Source organism: Pseudonaja textilis, chromosome Z (assembly GCF_049901715.1).
Source record: "Pseudonaja textilis isolate UNSWEBS1 chromosome Z, rPseTex1.2, whole genome shotgun sequence".
NCBI classification, from domain to species: Eukaryota; Metazoa; Chordata; class Lepidosauria; order Squamata; family Elapidae; genus Pseudonaja; species Pseudonaja textilis.
This window is the reverse complement of record NC_142008.1, coordinates 93,025,630-93,053,087: the sequence shown is the minus strand read 5'-3', so window position 1 is coordinate 93,053,087 and position 27,458 is coordinate 93,025,630. Positions and strand designations below refer to the sequence as shown.

The 27,458-nt window shown below is 41.3% G+C and overlaps 1 protein-coding gene across 2 annotated transcripts in view; it reads left to right on the top strand.

Annotated features, from left to right (window-relative positions):
- Window positions 1–27,458, top strand: part of KRT222 (keratin 222) — a 42,826-nt gene that overhangs the window by 6,907 nt on the left and 8,461 nt on the right. For both annotated transcript variants that reach the window (XM_026722023.2, XM_087916916.1), the window contains exons 2-3: window positions 17,821–17,949; window positions 26,068–26,288. In XM_026722023.2, coding sequence (XP_026577808.1) covers window positions 17,821–17,949; window positions 26,068–26,288 — 350 coding nt within the window. The remainder of the gene's footprint in view (window positions 1–17,820; window positions 17,950–26,067; window positions 26,289–27,458) is intronic.

Genomic DNA, 27,458 nt, shown 5'->3' with positions numbered 1-27,458 from the left:
GGGGGGGGATTAGTACCTTGGTTCCTGTATTGCCCTTGCCTACTCTCTGGTAAGGTAATAGGAACCACTGCAATGTCCTTGCGTGCAGCCTGGCCCAAGGTACTATTGAGATGCACAATATCATCTTCCCTAGTATTTGTGACAGCAAGTCCAGGGACACCCCCAGAGCTGTACTCACTTGATTTATTGATGACCTTATGCTGTCCTGCCTTTCCTATGACAGGTAAACCTTGCAGGAGTTGGTGTCTATTACAGCTCCTAAGTGTTGTTATCACCTGGTCGGTTCTAAGTGGCTCTTTTCAAAATTCACCGAAAAGCCATGCTCTTGTAATGTCTGTATCGTGGTTTCTAGATCACTCTGTGCTCTTAGAGTCGACATTGACTGTATTACTATGTCATCTAAGTAGCATTAGACTCATATGGGCTTTGTTCTGAAGAAGGCTGCTACTGCTGCCAGGACCTTGGTGAAAGTCCTCGGTGCTGAGGACAGACCGAATGGTAGAGCCCTGTACTGGTAGTGTCTCCCTGCGTAACAAAACTACAGGAACTTCCGATGCCTCCTGGTAATAGGTATGTGTAGGTAAGCTTCTGTGAGGTCTACTGATGTCAGGACATCCCGCTCCCGTATGCTCCCTAGTATAGCTTGCAGGGACTGCATCTTGAATCTCCTGTATACTATGTGCCTGTTTAGTAATTCGAGATCCAAAATTAGTCTCCACCACCCCCAAGCCTTCTGCACAACAAACAGGTTTGAATAGAACCCTTGTCCCTGTTCATTCTCCGATACCACTTGTACCGCCCGAATGTCCAGCAGATGTTGCACTGCTGTTTCCATAATTACCCTTTTGGTTCTGTCCCTTGTTGTCGGGCATCTTCTGAATGAGCTCGGGGGTATGGAGATGAATTCCACAACTAGGCCTTTTCTTAATGTGTCTAAGACCCACTTGTCCATTGTAGTCAACATCGGTCAGTGAATAGGCCCAGCCTCCTGCCGATGGGCACATTGTTCCAGCCGTCACTTTGTATGCTGGAAGGCCCTGCTGGTCAAACTCCAGAAGGGGCGCCTTACCTGGGACTGTTGTCCACCCCTATCTCTAAATCCTGACCTATCTGGATGTCTAGTAGGGGTCTGTGTGTACTGTCTCTGTGTGTATGGACAGTGGCTGAAGCCACCCCCCGAGATAGGAAAGGGCTGTTGCCGTATATATGGAGAAGGTCGCCTATCTGCCTGACCAAATTTCCTGGGTAAGACCTTCCTCTTGTCCTTGGTTTCAATCAGTAATAGCTCAATGGCCTCCCCAAAAAGTTTGTCCCCTTTAACTGGAGCTGATGTCAGTTTCCATTTGTTTCAGATCTGCCTGCCAGTGGCAGAGCCAAACAGTGGCAGCCACTGAAGCTGTGATGGCCTTAGTTGCGTACTTGACCCCATTAAGTGTGGCGTCTGCTATGAATTCTGTTGTAGCAGTTATTTTGTTCAAATCCTGTTGCAATTGAAGATCGCCAGGTGGCATCCTTTCCTGCATCTGTTCAATCCATATCAGGACTGCTCTGCTGAAAAATGATGCCATGGACGTTGCCTTTACCACCCATTCCATGGCCTGGTGAACTTTTTGTAGGGTCTGTTCTGTTTTCTTATCCTCCCCTTTTAGACCATCCTCAGCTTCATTAGCCAACACTGTAGCAGCTGTGGAGGCTGCCACAGGGCTGTCTATCGTGGGAACTGGGAATAGGTCCACTAGTTCTGCATTATAAAATTTCCTCTCTTTCCCCCCTGGCTTTGGGAAAATAACTAGTCTGTCCAACTGACCTTCCACCACTTCCCTGAACAATTCAGGTGAAGGTATGGATTCACTTTCAACCTTGGTTCTAGCAAAAAAACTATCTTTCGGATCAGATGGTTCTAACTCAGACCCTTCTGTCCCTGTGATTCTCCCCAGGCCTGTTGCTATCTTAGCCTTCCCCAGCAACATCTTAAACAGCAGGTGACGAAATAGACCTGTGAACATTGGAGTTTCTGGTTCATTAATTTCCTCATCTGAGAAAGCTGACTCCCTATATTCTTCCTCTCTTGAAACAGAGGCCTCACTGTGAGTGTCTGATCTACTGGAACTATCTCCCTGGAAGTCCAGTTTCTCCCTTACTCCTCCTGCTTGAGTAGAATGATGATGAGCATCCCATCTCCTATCATTATGTATCAGGCTGGGTCTGTTACCCTGACTGTTCCTGAATTCTGCCATCATTTCTTTCAACATAGCCCTCATTTCCTCTTTAAAGGACTGTTCCCTGACTTCTGATGCTGTGGAGGAAGAGCTAGACTCTGTTGAAAATCTTTCTCTTGGGGGAGGGCTCTTCATTGCATGCCTGAGAGCATTGTCTTTCTGATTCACTCAATCCTTCGTTCACACAGAGCAGGCTGAAAAGGCTGATCTTCAGGGACCTCTAGTGTTGCACTCCTTTCCTGATACTTCACTTTCATTGGTTTGCCTGCTGGAGCGTGGAAATTTCCATTCTTCTCTGCCTCTTTTTCCACCCTTGGGAGGCATTTCTCAATGGCCCTTTGTCTCCTTAATGCCTCCCTCTCATCTGCCTTGGACACCCTGCTGAGAGGCCTTTTTGAAGCTGTCCCAACCTCTCTGGGTTCCTTTGTGCTTTGCTGTCTGCTCAAACTGGGGCAGGGGGTTCCTGTTCCTCCAGGCTTGCCTCTGTTTCAGAAAATTCGGCCATAGTCTTTCCCTTTGGCTTTTGCCAATAGAGTATACTCAGACTGGCCTGAGCATGGACTCTAGCCTCCCTTTCTCCTGGGTAGGCTTGTGTGGCTGTGTTGGAATCTTGCTAAGCCTAAGACTGAGCTTGCCCCCAATTAAAGACAGCACTGGAGGCTTGTGCGGCTTCTGGTTTGTTTAACAAAGGCTCTGGGAAAACGGACTTAATTTGCCCTCCTTCTTTGCTAGCCGATTGAGAGCCCACCCGCTCTTACTGAGATTGCTGGCGCTTATTCTCTTAACACCAAACAGCTATGTGGGCTTTCCCATCTTGGGATGAGGTCTTTCACTTACTCATGGTTTGCTGACTTTCACTCTTTCTCTTTTCTCTCTTTTTTTCTCGAAGAATCCAAAGCGTTGATCCTATATTTTCTATCTTTCTTTCTTTTTAAAAAATTTTTATTGGTTTTTAAAAACAAACATAAACAAACAAAACATAAAAACATCAAGCTGTCTTCCATAGGTGTACATACATTGTGCCGGTTGGTTTACAAATTGTTTTGTGCTTCCATTTCATCGTCTTCAATTACAAATACATTACATATAATCTCATATTGTCAATCAAAAACTAAATACCTTAGTATCATTATTAATCAATCATTTGACTATACTTTTATTCATTCATGTTTTACAAGATAACCCTAATTTACTTAATTTATTGTATAACAGTTCATATTATCATCCCAAATCTATCCTAAAATCATTTTGTAGTTATAATAAGAAAAAAGTACATCTTTATATATTTATTATTTTCTAAAAATCTATATACTTTGTTATCTAACCATTGATAGAAAAGATCCCAAATTTTATAAAATTGTTTATCCTCTTGTTCTCTAATTTCAACTGTCAATCTACTCATTTCAGCACATTCCAATATTTTCTTAATGATTTCCTCCTGTGATGGTATCTTCTCATTTTTCCAGTTTTTAGCAAATACAATCCTAGCCGCTGTTAATACATTTACAGTCAGGTATTTCAAGTCTTTACTATATATTTCAGGTAAAATTCCCAATAGAAATATCTCTGGTTTCAAGTCTATATGTTTTTTCATCATTTTCTCCAACCACATGTGGATTTTAGTCCAGTATTTTCTGGCACAAGTCCACCACATATGGTAAAATGAGCCAGGTGTCTGATGACATTTCCAACATTTTTCGGATTTATTCTCGAACATTCTTGCTATTCTTGTTGGGGGGAAATGCCACCTGTAAACATCTTATAAAAATTTTCTTTATATGCTGTTGAGATTGTCCTTTTATAATTTTGAGACCACAATTTTTGCCATTTCTCTAAATCAATCCCGTATCCAAAATTCTTCCTAAAATCATAGTTTCTTTAACTTGTTCTTCCTCTAGTTTAATTTCTAATAAATATCCATACAATTTTTTAATCACCTTTTCATCACTACCGGTCAAAATCTTATCTAAGTCAGTCAATTTATCATAGAAACCTTCTGTTTTAGAATCTTTATCATACCTTGAATGTATTTGCACATATGAAAACCAATTCATCTTCATACCTTGTTCCTCTAATTTTTGCATAGATTTAAGTTCACCCTTTTCATTCAGTATTTCACCATATCTAACTGTTTGTTCCTTTTTGTATATTATAGGATACGAAAATGCTTCAATAGTCGATAACCAGACTGGAATTTTCAAATAACGTTGTCTTTTAACCTTCTCCCAGTTTAATCACAGAGACTCCCGTATATAATGTCTTCTAAAATACCCCTGTGTTTTAGTTCCTTTGTACCATAAAAAAGCATGCCACCCCAACAACAGATCATGTCCTTCTAATGTCAACAATCTAGCATTTCTTAGTGTTATCCATTCCTTAACCTACATCAGATTTCTAGCTTGGTAGTACAATTCCCAATTAGGCAAACCAAATCCTCCTCTAATTCTAGAATCTTGCAAGAGTTTTAATTTTATTCTTGCTTTCTTACTTTGCCATTCAACACAATTTTATTTAAATCTTCAAAATAATCTTTTCCAGGCCTAATTGGAATTGTTTGAAACAGATATAAAATTCTGAGTAATATATTCATCTTGATTGTTGAGATTCTCCCTATTAGTGAGAGTTGTAAGTTTTCCCATTTCACCAGATCTAGCGCTATCTGCTGTTTAAGTTTAATATAATTATTCTCTTTTAATGTACTACATCTTGCTGTCAAATATATCCCCAAATACTTGATCTTATTCGTAACTTGAATTTTCAATAGATCTGCCAGTTCTTCCTTTTGTCTTAATAGCATATTCTTTGTCAAAATCTTTGTCTTATCTTTATTTATTTTCAAACCAGCCACCTTTCCATATGTCTCTATCTTTTCTAGCAATTTTGATGCTGTTTCTAAAGGGTCTTCTAAGATGAAAACCAGATTATCCGCAAATGCTTGCAACTTAAATTCTTCCTTTTTGATTTTCATTCCTTTTATATTCTTTTCATCTCTAATATTTCTGTTTAACACTTCCAAAGTTAACACAAACAACAAAGGTGATAGTGAGCACCCTTGTCTTGTTCCTTTTCTTATATTAATAGAGTCTGTCAGCTCTCCCTCTATCATTACCTTTGCTGTTTGCTTATAGTATATAGCTCCTACTGCTTGGATGAATTTTCTGGCAAAACCCATCTGCTCCAACAATAATAACATGAATCGCCAATTCAGATTGTCAATTGCCTTCTGTGCATCTAAAAATATCAGAGCCATTTGTTTTTCAGGATGTGCCTCGTAGAATTCCAAGGTGTCCAAGATTACTCTCATATTGTGTTTAATTTGTCTCTCTGGCAGAAATCCATTTTGATCAGGGTGGATAAAATTATTTAAATATTTTTAAGTCTTTCTGCCAATATTGAAGCAAAGATTTTGTAATCTGCATTTAGTAAGGAAATGGGTCTATAGTTCTTAATTTGTAATGGGTCGGCATCCTCTTTAGGAATAAGTGTAATATAGGCTTCTGACCATGATTTAGGTATCTTCTTCTTTAATATAACTTCATTCAACGATTCTTGTAATGTTTTATAAAATTCTGCCGGAAGTCCATCTGGGCCTGGTGCCTTTCCATTATTTTGCTTCTTGAGTGCTTCAGTTAACTCCATCATCGTTATGTTGCTTTCTAACATTTTTTCAGTCTCTTTAGGTATCTGAGGTAAATTAGCATTTTGTAAGTACTGCTTAACTCTCTCTTCATCAATATTCTCTTGCATATATAATTTCCCATAGAAGTCTCAAATGATTTCCTTCTTCTCTTTGCTACCATGGCAAACTTGGCCTTGGTCATCGATTAATTGCAATATTTTCCTTGATTCTTTCTCCTTTCTCAATTTATATGCTAGCCATCTACCTGGTTTAATTGCGTCTTCAAAGTAGTTCTGTTTAGCACCTCTAATTTTCTGTGCTAATTCTTCTTTTTCTATTTGACCGATTTTGTGTTTAATTATATTCATTTTTAACTTGATGTCCTTTTTATGTGGCATTTTCTGTAGCTCTTTTTCAAGTCTTTTATGCTCATCGTCTAGGGCCTTAGAAGCTAGCCTTTTCAAAGTATTCCTTTTCCTTGTATAGTCTATTATCATGCCTCTAGCATATGCCTTCACTGTGTCCCATACATTCTGAATTGATGTATCTTCTTTTTTATTTTCCCTAAAAAGAAAGGCCAATTCTTTCTCCATTCACTTTGTAAAGTCTTTTTCCTTTAAAATAGTATTATTTAACATCCATCTAGATCTTCTTTTTTGTCCTTTCCATTAATTGTCATTGGAATGTGATCTGCCCAAGTACTTGTTTCAATATTTATTTCTTGAATATTAGGTATTAATTCTGTTGACATCCATATCATATCTATTCTGGACCATGATAAGTGTCTATTTGAATAGAAAGTATATTGTTTAGTTTTAGCATTTCTTTCTCTCCATGTATCTTTTAAGTTTATTTCATCTATCATTTTAAAAAAAGATTTAGGGAGAGTCTTTCTGTTTTGCTTTGTTGCTTTCTGTGCTGTATAGTCTAATTTGTTGTCTACAATTCCATTAAAACCTCCCATCATAACTATATTAGCATAGTCCAGTTCAAAAATATTTGCGTCTTAATGGCTTTCTTTGTAAATCTAATGTGAACTTCTCTTGGCAAGCTATTTCTCATCGCATATCTTGTGAAGACTCGATAAACCTCATCTATTCCATCCATCATCTTCTCTTGAGTTATTTCCAAGGCTTCCGCCAGTATTTCTATCATTATCTCAGCTAGGTTTTGTCCTTTTTCTTCCTTTACGTTTTGAAATCTAAGATAAAATTCTGATCTATCCATCTCCCATCTCAACATGCCACTTTTATCTTGTTCGACCACCGTTAATCTATTACCAATATCTCCAATCTTCTTGTCTCTTTGTTTATCTTCTTCTTCAATTTTTTCGGAATCTCTTCTCATACTTCAACATCATTTGTTGTTTTTCATCAGTTTTCCCTATTCTTTGTTCAATGCTCTCAGTTCTTTGTTCAATGTTCTCTGTTCTTTGTTCAATGTTCTCTGTTCTTTGTTCGATGTTTTCAATTCTCTTTTCAATATTCTTTGACCTTGCTTGGATATTTTGAATTCCTTGCAAAATCATCTGCAGAGTCACTTTTTCTTGTTCTTTTTCTTGCTTTGACATTGTCTGTATTAAATGTTGTCCTCCAGATGGTGGAGAGGAATAAGTAGAACTTGAAGAGCCAGGAGCTGTAAATTTCCTACTCATTTTAGGCAATTCAAAATCTTCAGGTTCTTCTAAACCTTAATCCAATTGTGAAATAACCAATTGTGATTCAAAATAAAAATAGCAAAAAAAAAAGGAAGGCCAGTAATAATAATTTTAAAAAAGGAAAAAGAAGAGAAAAAAAGAGAGGACAAAATTTCTTCAAGTTCTTGTATACCTTAATCCAATCCAAAATAAGATAAAGAAAAAAGAGCTTTAAAAGAAAAAGAGAAAAAAGAAAAAGGAATAATTCTTCAGGTTCTTCAACACCTTAATCCAATTGAAAGGCCTCAAATAGAAAGAAATGCATAAAAATAAACCAAAAGGCAGATGAAAAAACAAAAATACCAGGAAAGGGGGGGCTTTTAAGGCTTTCCCTTTAAAATAAAAAGCAAATGTAGAGGTTGGACTTCCAAAAAAAAGAGAGAAAAACAAAGGCAAGCTCCAACAAAGCCAGAAACCCAAACAGTTATTACAAAGAAGGAGATTTTTAAAAATGCAATAAAGCTGGTGAGGAGGGATAGCACAACTTAGGAAAAATAAAAAGGGCACACTGCACTTTATTTAATTATCCAAGGCTCTTATTATAGCTCTCTTCTCCAAAAACCTATCACCTTTTCCCCCCTACATTTCAACACCAGACTCCAGCTGTTGATAGAAACCCAGAAGAGCACCTGCAGTAATACTCTCTCATGCCTCTTCTCTCTATCTTCCCTCTATCTTATCAAATAGCAATGTCCTTGAAGAAGAGTCTCAGTTCTTTCTTTCTCAGCTTTGTCTGGTCACAAGGAAAACAATATTTTCAAGGCTCTAGTTGGCAGTGTTACAAAGTTTCTTTGCTCTCACTTTTCCCCTCCTTTTCCGAGCAGAATATAATGAGAGTTGATAAGAAGAAAAAAGATATTTTTTAAAAAAGTGAATTAATTAAGGGGAGCCTCTAGCCTAAAATATTACGAAGTCAAAAAGGAGAACAAGGGGAAAAAAAGATATGAACGGCAAAACCAGTCCAGTTTCAAAATACAAGATCATATATAAAAAAATCCAGCAATGAGAAAAACAAAACAAAACATTACTTTGACACTCCTGTTTAAAATCGCCGCTTAATCACATCTGTCAAAACTTCTACAGATTCTTTCTTTCCCTTAGGGTGTCCTTTCAGATCTTAGAGTAAAAAAAAAAAGTTCTCACCAAACCCGCACACTTTCTCTTTCTGCTCTCTTCCGTTTTGGAGCTGTCCCAACTTCAGCAGCTTTAATGGCTGCCTCTTTGACGCTGGCAAAAAGAGCTTCTCCTGGATCTACCAGGGACTTTGTGGTATCCCTGGGATTGGCAGGATGCGCTCTTCACTTTCACCGTTTCTTCGGGACGGTTTAGGTCCAATTGAATCATCCAGGAGCAAAGATATCGGCAGCGATCTCAGACCTCCAAGATCGCATGCTGTATCGTCGCAATGCCAGCTCCGCCCTCCTATATTTTCTATCTTTCTTTCTGAGCACTCTCTCCTCGTGTCCTCTTTGCATGAAGACAGAGTCAAAAACTGGGCATGTGCAGTGAAAGGGGGGCTGGACTAAACTTTGACTGACTCCGTCTTTAAGCAAGGAAGCAGGAGACAGCCCACGCTTTGGATTCTCCAACCTGTACAACTGAGAATACTTTGGGTAGGCATGGCTGGGGGGATGTCATGTGACTGGTTGAGAATGAGTGATGTGTTGGCCATGCCAATGCAGGTTTTGTGGCTCACAGCATTTGCTTTTCTGTGGGAAACGGGTCCAAATGGTTCTTTGAATATTTAAGGTTGCAGTGTTTTATTTAGGTCTAGCTACTAGCTGTATCAAGAGACAGAAATCCTCCCACACATATGGCAGTCTGGAACTGGTAGCTATCTTGGGTAGCAACTATTCAGAAGAGATAAGTAGACAAAACTGGCATATTTCCTAAAGTACCCTTCTACTCTCAGATGCACCAAAGGGCATTGTTCTGTCACTGGTGCTAAACTACAATTTAATAACCAGTTCCGTTAGCTTCCATATAAACATATGGAGAAGCTCAATCTTAAATATAATGGGGTGGCTTTGAGTCTGATCTGCAACTGTCTATGAGTCTGATCTGCAACTGTCAGTTACTTTGTCTGCTCCACCTTGAAGTTACATCTGAAGTCCAGCCTCCACTAACCAGGCATATTTCTAACTGAGCTCAATTGCTGGTGACTTTATGAACACATTCATACCATTTTCTTGACAATAGTCCAAAAATGAACTGCTACTTTTTTTCTGGAATGTTTTTTTTTACTTCTCAATCTAGCCCATAATTCACTGAAAGTCCTCCCAAGCTGATCAGTGAGCACTTTGATTCTGCTTGGCTTTCTGGTCTGCAGCTTCTGCCATCTTTCAAATCATTCCTGGGGTTATATTATAGCTTTATTATGATTACCTTTTTCTTGTCTTCATCCTCTCTCTTTTGATTTGATGAGGGTTGTATGTTTTTTTTTTCATTTATTCCTCCTCTTATGTAAGATGTACACTGATTCTGGCCAGGAAAAGAAAAAGAAATATTGATTGCCCTCCTCCCTACAGAAGTTATCTAGTTTCTTCTATTTGCCACTTTTAGAAATAGAACAGCATCTTGCTATGTGCCTGGGCCTCCTCCTTAACAGCTAATTCACTTCTTTGAAAAAACAGAAGGATCACCCATCCCCAGAAAGGAATCTGTCAATCACCATAACTCCTATAGCTTTTGTGGATTATTTGGTATGAGTTTCTTTCCAAACCAATTATTTTATTTGTTGCATTTATTTGTAGCTCACCTTTCCTACTACCACACCCTTTACAAATTTTCCTCATAATAATCCTATGCCGTATATCAAGCTAGGATATTGTGACTGATCAAACCTACTCACTGAATTTTCATGAATTTAATCTATTTATTATAATCTCAGGAAAAATATGACATTATTACAAAGACATATTATTAAATATTCCAACACTAGCATCTATCCCAGGGATCTCAAATCCATGTTAGTTTATTAATTATTAAGGCTAATTTAATGTGCACAGTGGAGTTTTAGAATCTAATAAATAAAACCTATTTTCCAAACATCGAAATCTTCAAAATTTAACTGCTAATAATTACGTCTTGGGCACAAAATCAGGTGCGTGACTTTGTACCAGTCCCTCTTTCTCATCCCTACAAAAAAAGTATAGCAAGCCACTTCCAAAACTGTTACCAAGAAAATAGAAGGACTTGTCCAGGCAGTCATCAGGAATCAAGACTGTCTAGAAGGCATGGGGGGAAAAGTTCTTGTTTTGATTGCAAGGGAGAGAGAAATTTGACTTTTGTTCAGTATTTTGTTTTATTTGTTTGCTAAGAGCAATGAAAACAGAATTGTGTAGTCATTCCTATGTGGAGTAAGGAAGAATGTCAGAAAAAAAAAATCTTTATAACAAACATTATGTGCTCCATTCTTTAAACCTATCCTGATACACAAAGATATGTAGTAATCTCAACTCCAGGGGTGTTTTTCTGTATCAGCTTTCAAAGATCACTGAAAGAATGCAGTTATCTGCCCCTTGTGAGAAACTGAACACTGGGTTGCTCTAAAATAATTTAACTCTTTTCAACAAGTTGTATTTGCTTCAGATAATTCTTCCGGTACATTAATAACATCCTTAACTTGCCATTTTTCCTCTATGTAAACATACCTCTTCACTTGTGTTAAGACAATCCTAATTTTATGATTTAACTTTTTAAGCCAAACTGAAGTTAAGGTCAAATAACTTACAGATAACCGGTGCAAATGTTAATACGTAGGTCTATGTAAAGAAGCTATAGAGGGACTACCAATTTCCAATCTTATTTCAACATTCTTAACAAAGCAAAGTAGCCTTAGTACATCCCTTGAAATTTATGTTTCTTTCACATAAAATAAAATTGAATGCCATATGTAATACTCTGAGTTTATAAACCATATATATCTAGGGAAGTACATATTATAAAGTATTATAAAGGAATCAATTGATAGCAGAAGATATAAATTCCACATCTTGAATAATGCAAGTTCAATCTAACAAAGAAATGTTTGGAAAAGAATACTGATAGTTTACTCATTTGATAAATGGAGTATCCATCTGTCAATCAACTTTATTTCATATGTATGTTCAATTTAGAATATAAAAGAACCTTTGTTTTATTATAATTTATCACTGATATAATATTTCATTAATATAATAGATGGAAAACTTCTACATAATTCTGGGCAAAACATTTTTAGTTTGTGAAAGCAGTATGGTATAATCTGTATATATATAATATAGTAATTTCCTTCCCTACCAGTTTCAAAGATGATATTCCAGAAATAATAAATTAGAGGTTATGTCATTTACATGTGGATTGAACTGTGTGCCAACATGCATCAATGACATACTGTATACCTCGATCACTGGGACTGATTTACATAAATCACTATTGGGTTACTATGTAACTTGAAGAAAATATTTTTATAGAGGTGCTTCATCAAGAAAATCAATCTTTTATTCCCCAGAATCATTTTTAAGAGGGAACTGAAGTCAGATTTAAGTCTACAAACACGGCATATATCTTCCCTCTAAAATATCTAAAATATTTCTCTCTCTGAAGTTATAAAAGTATTCCCAGATTGAAAATTGAACAACCACCTTTAAAGCTATCTTGCTCCGCTACTATAATAGTAGACTCTCTTTCTTTGTCCAAATTCCCCAATTTGGGTTGACGTGAATCTGACTTGCTCAAATCTTAGTTTCATACTTTAGATCTAATTTGATGTGCACCAGGAAAATTATACTTACAAATAATTCCATCAACATGCATCAGAAGGGGCATTGGTCCTACCTGAGCACTTCTTCTCGGGGAGCCGAAGGGAGAATCCATGATGGGTAGTCTCTAATCTCATAGCTCTGCAGTCTCTAGTCTCATAGCTCTGCAGACTGAGTTGAAAAACTGAGGACACACCCCTGGTAACGGTCCCCAGTTCTGAATAACATCGAAGTGAATCCAGCTACTCCTCGTCCTCTAACAGATAGCCTATTTGATACTACAAGAAAAAAACAGTTCCTCCCTACTCCGACCAGACAGAATACAGGACGGGATTGGATTCTCCCTTCGGCTCCCTGAGAAGAAGCGTCCAGGTAGGACCAACGCCCCTTCTCCACTGAGCCGAAGGGAGAATCCAGGATGGGACATACCAAAGCTGGCTGATGGCTATCCTACAGGAGGGAATACTTCTACATGAACGCCCTGCAGGACTCATTTTCCAAAGGACACCTCTGCTAAGGCAAAGGAGTCAATTTTATAAGGTCTTATGAATGGGGTCACAGATGACCAAGTCGCAGCTCAACAAAAGTCCAGAACCAAAGCCTGCATTGCCCAGGGTGCAGTGGTCGCCGCACTCCTGGTTGAGTGCAGTGATTCTCCTGGACACAGGAAGAGCCAGTAACTCATAGGCCTTCGCAATACAGGCTCTAAGCCAGCGGCCCACAGTAGAAGGTGTCACCCTGCGACCCAAAGTTGATGGCTGAAAGGAAACGAACAGGGCTTCAGTCCTTCTAAAAGAGGAGGTCCTTTTGATGTATATACGGAAGGTCCTCCTAACGTCCAAGGTGTGCCATTTTCTCTCTAGTGCATGGGTAGGCCCTGGACAGAAGTCAGGCAAAATCAACTCCTGTGAGCAATAGAATAAGGAGTTCACCCTGGGTAGAAAGGTAGGGTCCAACCGCAGAACCATCCTGTCTGCATAGAAAACACACAGGTCCTTTTCGATGGATAAGGCCGTCAACTCCGAGATATGCCTGTCTGAAATAATGGCCACTAAAAATGACGCACGAGTAGGCAAGGGTTCAAATGGGGGAGAAGTCGGTGCCTGCAGGACCCTAGGCAAATCCCAGGTGGGGTAACGGTGAACCAACGGTGGCTTCAAATTAGTGGCTCCTCTAAGGAAGGCTTTTACCTGGGTGCTGGGCCAGAGTGGATGAGTCAATGACCAGAAAAACCGATGCCAAGGCTCTTCATCTCTTTAAGGTACTGGGGGTGAGACCTGTCCAACCCATCCTGCATAGGTGACTGGCACACCGGCCGCAGAAAATCCTCCACAATGTGTCATATATCCTGGTCGTGGAAGGTCTTCTGGCCACCTGGATGGTCTGAATGACCCTTCTGGAAAACTTCTCCTGTTTCAGGAGCACCCGCTCAAGCACCAGACGGTCAACTGAAATCAGGCTGGATATAGGTGCTCGATCAGGTCCTGGCTGAGGGAGATCCTGTGCAGGGGAATTCTCCAGGGTCTGGCGACCGACAGGCCCACCAGGTCAGTGAACCATGGGCGCCTGGGCCAGAAAGGGGCTACTAACAGAACCTCCACCCTCTCTGTCAGTACCTTTCTGATTGTTCCTGGAATCAGGAGAAGGGGGGAAGGCATACAATAGCCCTTGGGGCCACCTGTACCAGAGAGTATTGAGCCCTTCTGCTCCCGGTGCTGGGAACCATGCAAAGAACCTTGGGAGCTGCGAGATGCAAAGAGATCCAGAATTGGACGGCTGAAACGTTCCATCATCTCCTGGAACAGATGCAGTCACCATTCTGACTGGTCGACTGTGGCCCTGCTCAACCAGTCTGCTTGCACATTGGAAACTCCTGAGATGTTTTCTGCTCGCAGGGACAACAGGTGTCTCTCCACCCACCTGCACAACTGAGTTGCCTCCTGCATTAGAGATCTGGAGCGAGTGTCCCCCCTGCTGGTTTATGTGGGCCTTGGTGGCCACATTGTCCATGAGGAGAAGAACCTGTCTCCCCATCACCTCCTGCCTTAGACCTTTGAGAGTTAAGTGGGCAGCCCTGAGCTCAAGCCAATTTATGTTGTAAGTGAGCTCATCCTGTGACCACCTAACCTGGAGTCCCAGGTGGGTTCCCCCCAACCATATAAACTGATGTCAGTGGTGATGGTAATCCTCTGGGGCTCCCTGTACAATCCATGGCTCGGGAATGCCACCAATGGAGAGAATGAAGAACCAGCAAGGGGACGCAAACCTTCTGGTAGGGGAGCAGGAACCACTGCAGGGTTTGGACATGGAAGTGGGCCATGCTGGCTGCACTGCAATCAATTTGGCAGTCTCAAGCATCTCACAGCTGCCACGGTGCTCTGGTGACTGGACAGGGGGTCAGAATTCAATCCAGATGGCCAGTACCCCCCCCCCAAGGGACAATCCTGGAGACAAACTGCAGAATTGTCCTGAAACATCTGAAATGGCCGATGCCGAAAAGGGGCAGAAGCACCTCATGGTTTTCACGGCTACACAGATAAATAAGAACGGACCGGGAAAAAGTGAGTTGAATGAGACACTGACTCCCGCCCCCACAAGCTTTCAGGGGCAGCTCCAACCAAATTTACAATCACAATTCCAAAAAAACCAGTCCACCAGCCAAGAATTTTTTTAAAAGGCAGTCAAAAAAAACGTGAAAAACAAAAAGTGCTAACCAGCAAGCCGGTTAGCTGTCAAACCTGCTCTAAGCCTCTTGAAGAGAAAAAACTCAATCCAGGGGATGAGTCTTCTACAATCTTAACTATTCAGAGCTCTTAAAGGGTGGTCTGAACATGCTGAGACAGAGTGAAGAACTGGGGACCATTACCAGGGGGTATGTCCTCAGTTTTTCAACTCGGTCTGCAGAGCTATGAGACTAGAGACTACCCATCCTGGATTCTCCCTTCAGCTCAGTGGAGAAGTTAGGAATTGATTCCTAAGCTAACAGGTTTTAAATTTCTCATTTTCCCATTTTAAGTGAACTGACTCATCTGATAACCAGCTTACAGGAAATTGAGGAGAAACAGAATCAAAGAGTTTTTGTCATAATGCAAGAAAAATTACAGTACATTGGTTTTAAACTGAAAATAGTTCACCTGCTGACATTCTTGCAGCATTTTCCACTTCATCTTCATACCATAAATCTTGCTAAAGAAACTCTGTAAACATCCTTGGGAAAGAGTCACTTTCAAGTCAAAGAATTACCGAAAAGGCTGGAACTAGACTATGTTGCCTATTTTCCAGGCTGTATTATCCACATTATTTTTAAAAGCTTTATTTAAAAAGAGAAAGTGGAAGCACTATCAGGTTTTTAAAAAATCAGCCTCAAGAATAATCTTGTGAAAAATACTTCTGGATCCCACATATAATTCCAGGGTCTTTTTGAAGATAAAAAGAAGCTGTAGCCCAAAATTCTATATAAAATCATACACATCTGCTCAGAAGAAAAGACAAAGATAATTTGGCATAATAGAGAGCATCCAAAAGATTAGGCAAGATTATGGGGAGCTATTTTATCCATTTACTTTCTAGTAAACCGACTTTTTATACTTGGCCCTGCCCACCACAGCAAACATTTTGAGAATATTCAAAATATATCCAAATGGCCCTAAATATTTGGAGATCCCTGACATACCATAGCACCATGCTGGTTCTGAAAAGTATTTTTATATATCATAACATGCTCTGCAGTAATCTTCCCCAAAGTGGTACACTCCAGATATTTTGGATTAAAAGTTCTAGTATATGATGGGAGCTTTGAAATGATGAAATGATGCATATGCTAGGTCCTTCCTAGCCAATATATTAACTTTTTGGCATCCTCTAGTATTTTCTAAATGCCATAGAGGAACTCTTCCAAACAGCTAAGCATTTAATTTTTTGCTTTGTTTCATTTTCCAGTCATCAATAATCTACTCTTTGGCAAGAATACTGTTTCATCACCCAATGTGGTTGCATCTTGAAATTATATTACTTTTATCTGCCTTCCTGCTTTGCTTCCCAATCTTCATTCAAAATTTGAATTTCAGAAACTATACGCATTCATTTAAAAACTCTCATAATCAGTCTCCACATGCTCATTCTGTAACATGAAAATAGTAAGAAAAGGGTACTGGCACAGCTCAAATTCCTACACATCTCCTCATGTTAGAAGCCTGCTTGACATATAGATTCCTCAAACAAGTAAGAATCTTAACCTTTCAAAGTTTTAAATCATACTACTCAAAGCTAACACAGCCTTGTCCTTGTTGAAGACAAAGGACTCTTCTCTAATCTAATCCTTGGGTCAAGAAATGATTCAAAAAAGTTCATGTTTTATATGGATTCATATCTCATATCTTCCTCCCGCAACATAATTTCTAGAAATCTCCAGAAGTGTCCCTGAACTTGGGCTTTCATAATCTTTTTAAGTCATGGATGCAATCAATCTACCATAACACTTTTAAAAATCACATTAAAACAGATTCCAATATCTCCACTGTAATTTTATAATATTCCTGAGAATCTTCTTTGGCTGTTATAAATAGTACTCTCGTCCTGTCCAAATTAGGAGAGACACTGTATGAGGTTATTGAAATTTCAGACTTAGCAAACTGGCAATACTTCTATCATTTTATATTTTTTTAAAATGCTTGTAACTTTTGAGGATTTGGAGTGTCATGTGGAAAGAGAATAATATTTTAGTATCTGTGACAATAGATTTTACCATTCCAGTTTAGCAAATAGGCTGGTAATATCAGAATGAACTCAAGTTTAATGATTCATTTTAAGGCAAGCACAAGGGAATCACAAATAAACCAACTACAAGTAGTCCTCAATTTATGACATTGTTTAGCAACCATTCAAAGTTCCCTGACTTCACTGAATGGTCAGGTGACTGTATTTGGCAACTGCATTTATGGGTCTTTGCAGCATCTCATGGTCACATGACCTTATTTTATGACAGTTTTGACAAAAATTGGAATTTGCTTCCAGCTTTTGGCAAAACTGGCCCATAGCAAACCATGTATTTGCTAAACAAGATGTGGCATTCATTTAATGACCACTCCCAAAAAACTCATAAAATTGGGTTGGTCACATGAGTGATCTGATTTACAACTGTCACGACTTACAACTGTGATGGATAGGCTCCATTGCTGTCATAACTTAAGGACTATCTACATGTTACTAGACACTATGCCTAGTACTGTAGTACATCCTGTAGAAATCTTCCCCTAGCTGGTGGCATTCATATACGGACTACAAATCTTACAATTTTTAATCATGTTTTATAAGTTATTATACTAAAATCATTTTTAGCATTCAGAAATGCTGTTTTAACAACCACAGTATTTTGATTGAAATTTAAGATATTCTTTGCTTCAGTTGCAAGAGCAACCAACATTACAAAAGGAACAAATGAACGATGTTTTGTTTCAGAAAGTTGGGGGTTTGCTCACACAAGTAAAGTTTAAATTTTAATTGTTCCTGACAATGTTGACCTGGCATTGTAAATATTCCCTGCAGCTAGAAAAAGTCATAACTGCAAGAATGAACAAAGATGAAGAAATCTTAAAGGCAGCCAGGGCCGAGTTAAATGAAGCTAGACGCCAGTGGCATCATATGCAGATCGAAATAGACTCTCTTCATGCCATGGTAAGTGTAAGCAAACAGCTACTCTAAAATTGTTTTCAGAAAGAAAACATTTCTTCTTCTGTTAACTCACAAGTTTGAACATCTTTATTCCTTCTAATAAGAACTGTTCTTTGGGGATTTAAAAAGGGCGTTGGTACTTACCTGAGACGCTTGTTCTCTATGAGCTGTGAATGGGCATTGGTAGAAGTTACCATGAACGCCCTTTCTATCTATGCTGCGAGAGAACCCAGGATGGGTTTTCTCCTTCCTATAATGTCATAGCTGAGTCTGTACTAAGATATAAAAGCCAGCCCCCGGGAGAGACCCCAGCTTTGGCGAAGATACTTGACAGACTGAAAGGTATCTCTGAAAGCCCAAAATAAACACAGAAATATGTCTTACCCTCTCCGGACGAATCAAGGGAGGGGCTGGGCTCTCTCACAGCATAGATAGAAAGGGCATTCACGGTATCTTCTACCAACGCCCATTCTCCTCCATGCTGCATCAAGAGCCCAGATGGGACATACCAAAGCTTGCATGTCCACAGGCGGGTCCTCGTCTGGCTCATCACACCGACTGTGGAACCACTCGTTGAAGCATCCATCTGCCGAAGGCTGCAGTCGCTGAGGCAAAAGCATCCAGACAGTAGTGTCTGATGAAAGGAGACGGGGATGTCCACGTGGCCACATGACAACCCAAGGATGCTTGGGTCGCCCAGGCAGAAGTGACCGCGCTTCTGGTAGAGTGCGCTGTCAGACCTCAGGGAACTGGAAGGGCCGCAGCTTTGTAGTCCTGCTCAATGCAAGACCTGACCCACCTGCTAATAGAAGGAGAAGAGGCCTTGCGCCCCAAGTGACAAGGGAAAAAGGAAACAAACATGGCTTCCGACTTCCTGAAGGAGGAAGTGTGCTTAATGTATATTCTAAGAGCCCTTCTTACATCTAGTGTGTGCCACTGCCGCTCTAAGTCATGGTGCGGGAGAGGACAGAAGTCAGGCAAAACAATGCCTTGGGACCTGTGAAACCAGGTGTTAACCTTCGGAATAAATGAGGAATCCAGACGAAGAACAACCCTATGAAAGGAACAAAGGTCCTGTCTGATGGAAAGAGCAGCAAGCTCGGAAACCCTCCTGGCAGAAGTGATGACAACAAGGAACACTACCTTCAGAGTCAGGAAATGGAGAGACGCTGTTCTAAGGGGTTCAAAGGGGGACTTTGTAAGGGCATTAAGGACCAAATGAAGGTCCCAGGACGGATACCTATGAACCACCGGAGGGTGCAGGTTGGAAGCCCCTTTCAAAAACCTCCTGACTGAAGTGTGATGGGATAAGGAAGGAAGCGAACCCCATGAAAGGACTGGGGAAAGGGTCACAACCTGCCTGCGTAAGGTGTTGGGGGCCAAACCTTTCTCCAGCCCATGCTGAAGAAAGCTAAGAACTTCTGCCAACTGGGCGGAAGCAGGAGAAAGACCCTCCCTGAGGCACCATCGGGAAAAAGCTTTCCAGGTGGCATCATAGATGCACCTTGTAGAAGGTCTGCGAGAAGCCAGGATAGTGAGGATAACCCTTTCTGGAAGGTCAGCCTCTTCTAGCTGCTGCCGCTCAAGTACCACATGGTCAGCTTGAACCACTGGGGCTCTGGGTGGAGCAGGGCCCCTGGTGAAGGGAGATTAGATGGGCAGGGATCCTCCAAGGAGAAGCCACCGATAGGTTGACCAGGTCCGCAAACCAGGGCATCCTTGCCCAATAGGGTGCCAGGAGGAGCTCCGCACGTTCCTCCAACCTCTTCCGAATTACTGCTGGAATGATGGGAAGCAGGGGAAAGGCATAGAGGAGACCCTTGGGCTATCTGCACTGAAGAGCATTGGTCCCCTCTGCTCCCTGGCAAGGAAACCTGGTGAAGAATCTGGTGACTTGGGCATTTTGAGGAGTGGAGAAAAGATCCACCTCTGGTATTCCGAATTGAGGGAAAGATCCCTGAACAGAGATGGAGGAATGGACCATTCTGCCTGGTTGACTAGGCTCCTGCTGAGCCAGTCGCCTGGGAGTTGCCGACCCCGGAGATGTCCGCTGAGATCGATAACAGGTGTTTCTCTGCCCATAACCCCAACCATAGAGCCTCTCTCATGAGAGCTTTGGACCTCGTCCCCCCTTGCCGGTTGACATGAGCCTTTGCGGCCATGTTGTCCATAAGGACTAGAACATGAGAGCCGGTCACTGACTGCCTGAAATGCTTGAGAGCTAGAAAAATGGCTCTGAGCTCTAGCCAATTTATGGGAAGGATCTGTTCGGATCTGGATCAAATGCCCTGAGTATCTGGCCTTGCATATGGGAACCCCAACCCAGGAGGCTGGCATCGGTGGTTATCACTAGCCTGTCTCAGATGAGTGGCTGGTTCCTGCTCGTTGGTAGGGAAGCGGGAACCATTGGAGGGCTCGGGAGTGGAGCCGAGCCCACGGGACGATGCCAATACAGGAAACCATCTCCCCCAGAAGTTTGGACAGCAGCGACAGGGGGACAATTTGATGTTGCTGGATCTGGCTGATGATCTCTGCAAGGCTCTTTCCACAAGCTGGGGACAGGAAAACCTGGCACGACATGGTATTGATGACCGCTCCCAAGTGTTGCAATTTGGTTGTAGAAGAGAGCTGGCTCTTTTTGGTGTTGATGGAAAATCCGTGGCTCTGGAGACATGATAGGGTAATTTGCAGATCCCAATGGGTCGCAAGGATGGAAGAGGAAAGAATCAAAATGTCATCCAAGTAGCATTGGATCCTCACTGGAATAGAACGTAGAGATGCCACCAATGCTGCCAGAACCTTTCTGAAGACCCTTGGAGCTAATGAGAGGCTGAAAGGAAGTGCTCAATACTGGTAAAGGGTATTCTGATAACAGAAACGGAGAAACTGGCAATGATGAGGACAAATTGGGAGGTGGAGGTAAGCCTCAGTGAGATCAATGGAAGAGACGAGGTCGTTCTCCCGAATGCTCTCTAAAATAGAATGCAGAGTCTGCATTTTAAATCGCCTGTATTTTACAAATTGGTTGAGAAATTTTAGATCAAGTATGGCTCGCCACCCCCCTAAGGCTTTGGGAACAATGAAAAGGCGAGAGTAAAGTCCACCTCCCTGTTGAGACGGGGGAACAGGTTGAATAGCCCTGATTTCAAGAAGATGCTGAATGGCCTGATTCATGAGGGCTTGCCTGGAAATGTCCCGAGACAGAGGACAGATCAAAAAAAATTTGAGGGGTGGGGTTAGGAAGTCCAATTGTAACCCTGACCTAATAGTGCTGAGCACCCAGGTGTCCATCATTGACTCCTCCCATTTGGAGGCAAAGAAGGCTAGGCAACCTTCGATGGGTGGGAAGAACGAGGGATTACTTAGAGCGATGGAAGGAATGACCCCCTCCCCCCCAAAAGGGCCGTTTACCAGTAGAAGGTTGTTGCCTGCCAGATGTTTCTGCCCGTTGGCCTTGGCATTGGGAATATGGCCTGTGAGAGCGGGGGAAGCGAGATGAGGTCTCCGCTCGGAAGGCAGGAGGTCGATAAGGAGCAGGGCGATAGTCAGCTTTCTTCCCAGAGGAAGAGAGAAATTTACGTTTATCTCTGGTTTCGATGAGATAAGGTTCCAGAGCATCGCCAAAAAAGCTTATCGCCTGTGAATGGAACTGAAGCCAGCTGCCATTTTCAGCATGACTCCGCCTGCCAATTTCTGAGCCATAAAAGTCTTCTTGCTGTGACAGAAGATGCCATGGCCTTGGATGTAAATTTGGCGGAATTGAGAGTGGCATCCGCAGTGAATTCCGCCGCTGCAATAATCTTATTAAGGTCTTGGTGAGACTGAAGGTCAGAAGCAGGCAATCTATTCTGGAGTTGGCGCAGCCACCGTAAGGATGCCCTGGTGAAGAAGGATGCTGCTGTTGAAGCCCGAACAGCCCAAGCAGCAGCCTGGTGATTGTGCTTGAGGGTCTGTTCGGAACATTTATCATCCAGTTTCAGGATATCTTCTGGCTCCGTGGGAGTGCCAGAAGATGAGAATGAGGCCAGAACTGGAATAGCAACAGAAGGCACTGCCACAGCATTGTCCAGAGCTGCGCTGACATTGTAGAAATAGTTATCTAGAGAAAATGGGTGAGGACCTGCCGAAGGAGAAGCGCACTGTTCCTTGACCATGTCCAGGAACAAAATGGGAGAAGGCAAAACCTCTGCATGCACTACAGGCTTGGAGAAAAGCGAATCCCCTTGACTAGAGGGATTTCCTTGTGGCTCAGGAGCCACTTCCTCTGGCGACAGCTTGGCAGTGACCAAGGCCTTGCTGAGTAATGGTCTGAAGAGGGTAGGTTTGAAGACCAATGCAGAGGATGTCTGCTCTGGGCGAGAATCCTCTTCCTCTGGAAGATTTTGGTCAAAAATCTCACCCTCTTCACACTCTAAATGAGAAGGGTAACTGTGTTCAGATGGTGAAGGCCTTCCTTCCTCATCAACCTCCTCCCATTCTGGTAAATAAGAATGGACCCTGGGGTCCTGAGGCCTGTGTAAATCAGGATGATGAGGCAAAGAACTTATAGACTGAGAAGGGAGAAGGGCCTGAACCCTTTCCAGAGGTTGAAGAATTTGCTTGAAGCCTTCAGCCAATCCCTGCCTAATGGCTGATGAGACTACATCTTGGATATCCCTTGGTCTACGCTCAAAGGTAGAGGCAGAAGGCAGAAGGCCTGCTGCTGTGGGAGTGAAGGTGGCTTCAGGCCTAGATTGAGGAGAGGTGCGAGGCCTGGAGGGAGGGGAAGGAGCATAGGACACAGAAGCCTGTTGGAAATAAGGCCCAGATCAGCTTAAATCCTGAGGATCTGACTGTACAACAAGAGCCTCAGGAGACCAGGATGGAGGATGGTAAGGCTCATAGATAACTTCTCCTCCCCTGGGAGGGCTTGGTTGGGGCCCACGAGTATCACCTGAAACATGCTGTAGTTGCACTCCCTTCTGTTGAATAGTTCTGTTGAACTGCCTCTCTAGAGCTGCATGTCTGAGCTTCTCTGCCCTCAATTCAGCCTGAGTTGCCTTCTTAGGGGCTAGAACCTTAGCTTTGATTTTAGCAACCACCTCCCTCTGGACTGATTGGGTGCGCTGCCTACATCTTTTTCTCCTATTGGGCTTAAGAGACTGTTCCACTGGAAAGCTCTGCCAGAGCCTTATCTTGCTCCATTTGTAAAAAAAAAGGCTCTTGCGTTGGAAAGAAGCTGTTTAAAAAAATTTCTATTAAGCCCCTTAGGGTATAAATGGCCCCGGGGCTTACAAAATGGCTGCTCACCTCGTGGTGGAAGGCTTGAATCCAAGATGGCCACTGACTACAGGAAAACAAGCTCCAAGATTGAAGAATCGCTCCTTAGGCTATACAGAGCCCCAAGCAAAGTCAGCAAGGGAAAAACACAGCAACCAGCTACACGATCAGTTGGCTGGAGCTCTTATCAGTTTGCCGATCATGTTTACGATCGGTCCAAACTGCAGGCATGGGGGAGGTCTGCAGATGCTACCCAGCTTGCCTGCACAGAGCTCTGTGACGCTGCTCCCTGCTATCTAACAGAATGCTTTCAGACACACAGCTACTGACTGAAAGAAGCTGAGTCAAAAGCTGGGGTCTCTCCCAGAGGCTGGCTTTTATATCTTAATACAGACTCAGTTATGACATCATAGGAAGGAGTCAACCCATCCTGGGCTCTCGATGCAGCATGGAGGAGAAGAGCATCCAATAGTGGGAGGTGCTTCAGTCTCTTCATGTATAGGCTGGGTTTAATTTGTGGGATGCTTCTCCTTCTCCACAGGACTCCTCCCCAGCATCCCCCAGTTTTGGCAAAGACAAGGTGACAAGGCTGTCCGACAAATTTCTGTTATTGGCGCTTGCATAGCCCACACTGCCGATGTTGCGGCGCTTCTGGTTGAATGTGCTGTTGTGCCCGATTGAGTCTCGTATGTTTTAGCTTTTGCAGCCCTTAACCATCTGCCTATTGTAGAAGATGAGAGTTTGCGTCCTTGAGTGGTTGGCTGAAACGAAATGAAAAGAGCCCCCGTTTTTCTGAAATATTATTATTAATATTATTAGTATTAAGACCTTATGTGTGTTTGTGTGTGTGTGTGTGTGTGTGTGTGTGTGTGTATTTGGACTGTCAATAGTACAGCTAATTTATTGAAATTCCAAATTAGCCAAATTGAGAACACTTAACAGGCCAGAATAATAAAAGAAGGCGAAATTACTGGCCTACAACAGCTGCCCTGCACAGGCAGGCATAGGCCTTGGTGCTCGCTGTTGTGCTGCTGGGATAGTTGTGGGTTAGTTGTGGAATAGCTGTGAGGGTTAAGCCAACTAATTATATCCATCAGATGGCCTTGAATATGAAAAAACAAGGGTTCAAATTTCCCCTGGGTTCCTAAGGAGAAACTACTACTTGGGGAAACTGCCTCACACAGCCTGGAAACAATTTGCACTCAGCGCAGCCACACGGTCTACAGTAAACACAATGGCGCCTGGCCATTAACTTTTGACATGCGCGTTAATTCCAGTAGCAATCTCCCACTGTGTGAGGGATTTGTCTCAGACGGCTTCCTCCTCCTTACACCTAGACAGTGGGGAAGGGTGAAAAAATGGGCGCTTATGCCCCCCATCCCAAGGCAGTGTTCTTAAAGGGAGAGCGATACGACTTGGCTGTTAGAGTGAAACAACACCACACCGTTGATAGCAACCTGATAGTAACGGCACAGCTATCGCTATGGCAAGGGTTGTATTTAGTGGTTGGGGAAGGCGTGGTTCGAAATCGAAGCCTCTAACCACTTCGGGGCTCCGAGAGCGCTTCCCTATAAAGCAAACGATCTCCGATGGCCAAATGGAAAAGGCAATCGTCAGTAGCTCGTCAGCCCACTAGAGACTAGGGGAGCCTTAAGGACGAATTAGCTATCTCCAAACCTGAATTTTAAGGTATTCTCCTGTTTCGGCCAAGGAGGAAACAAAAGCACTGCCTATCCTCAACGCGGCTGAGCCAAAACTGGGAGATGCTTGGGAGGAGTGCTGTGGAGGAGGAGGAGGAGGAGCGTCCCACAAATGAATGCCTATACATGAAGAGACTGAAGCACCTACCACTACTGGATGCTCTGAACAGCTCATGAGAGAATAAGGAGACAAAAAAGTTCTTCCATATTAAAGTTTTTGGAGGAATTTAAATTAAAGCATAAGCTTATTATTACACACAAATATATATTTCTATATAGTCCCCCTCATTCTGTGTAATGCACAACTATATTAAACTTCAAAATTGTACTAGGAATACTATTGTTTATTGTTTTCTGTCTCTCATGTTTATTTATGACCTTTCATAGTTGTGGGATACTGTACTCTCTCTCAGATATTCTTCACTGCACAAATTGATTTGTTGGTAGGGTTTTTTTAACAGCATTTTTAAAGGCATTTTTAACGATTTATACTATTTTTAACTTTTTTTAGACATTTTATGCAAATGAAAACTTCTCTGGGAAATACTTGAAATCAAATATGTACAAATAAAATATGTATGGATTTCAATAAGTATAATACATATATTTATATCCTTCGTTAACCAGTATTTTTAACCAAGGCTATCACAATCTAAAAAACCCAACAATAACAAATGACATTTGGAGAAATTTTACCAGAAACTACAGTCAAAACTATAGTCAGGAAGTTGGAGAGAAGAAATGTCAAGAAACTTCCATCAGGTCACTTGTATAAGTCTCCTGGCTTATAGATAGATAGATAGATAGATAGATAGATAGATAGATAGATAGATAGATAGATAGATAGATAGATAGATAGATAGATAGATAGATAGATAGATAGATGTATGTATGTATGTATGTATGTATGTATGTATGTATGTATATATGCATATATATATATATCATACATGATATAAGCATATTCATCTAGTAAATTGTACAAGTCAATTGTTTTTTTTATGGTTTATAATACACTGTTTAAATACAGATTTCATTATATTTAATAGAAATTTTAGATTTGGGTTTTTTCTGAAAGTATGCTGTTGCTGAATGATTTTAAATGGTTTTGGTTTGTTTGGAAGTATACCTTGGCATTTTAATCAGAAACTTCATATAACAGGAAAGGGGATTGGAGAATTCGCTACAGGCCACAGAACTACGATACCAAACACAGCTCAAGCACTTGGAAACAGAGATTGAAGATCTGGAGAAGGAGCTCCAAGAAGTGCGGCAAGACATCGAAAAACAGCTCCAGCAACATGAAATATTATTAAATTCCAAGATGAGACTTGAGCAGGAAATAGCTACCTATCGCAGTTTGCTGGAGAAAGAAGAGAAAAGGTACCTCTGCCTAAATCAAAGTGACTGAGATTGTTAACTACTTTGCATTAGTTGCAATATGACTCAGGGATGTGTACAACACCAGGATTCTTTTTATTGGTGCTTTGTAGAACAAACTACAGTGGCTTGAATTCATACATAAACCTAAGTCAGAATAAGGAAGTTCATGTATATCAAGGCAAAATCAAGCCAAGCCCATTATACCTCTCTGTTGTGTAGGAATCAGATCAGTGAAACAAACAAAAATGTCTCATTGCCTAATAATGAATTGAGGAAATTCTGGATTGGAATAGAATTTCTGGGAGAACTGAACACTGAGATGGAAGAGATGATTTGAAAGATTTATTTATTAATCAAATTTATATAGCCATCTAGTGCCAAGTATTGATATGGGCAGCTACAGGTAGTCCTTGACTTAAAACCGCAATTTCCATTGCTAAGCGAGACAGTTGTTGAGTTTTGCCCCATTTTGCAACCTTGGAACCCCTCATAAATATGAGTCAGTTACCAAGTATTTGAATTTTGGTCACATGACCATGGAGATGCTGCAACAGTCATAAGTGTGAAAAACGGTCATAAATCATTTTTCAGTGCTGTTGTAACTTTGAATGGTCACTAAACAAATTGTTGAAAGTTGAGAGCTACCTGTATATAAATTTGATCAATAAATAAAAAAATTAAATATTGGACATCAGCATCTGGTATGTGATGATATCACATGTATCACAGTATGCATACTATATGAATTATTAATGTACTTAATTTTCATTATATCATGACATGCTATCAGTTGCCGCCAAACAATACCCATGTTGGGGAGAAAGAGAACAGTTAGATAATTAGACAATTAGAAAGCTGTTGATTTCTGGAGAGGCTTATGTTTAGATTTAGATTTAGATTATGTACTATAATCAGTATACAAACATGTTTTTGAGGTTAAGAATAAACCCAAATGGTTGCTTTTCCAGTTATTTTTGTATTCTGTTACTTTATGAGGTAACAAAATAGAACCACACTAAAGACTGAAACAACGTACCATAGCATGTTCTTTTAGCATGGCATAGTTTCTCTTCCACAGTAGTAAAGAAAACACATAACTAGTTATTGAAAGAAAACTTCTGCAAGAACAAGCTTATTTATTTTTATTTATTTGATTTGATTTGTGGGTTG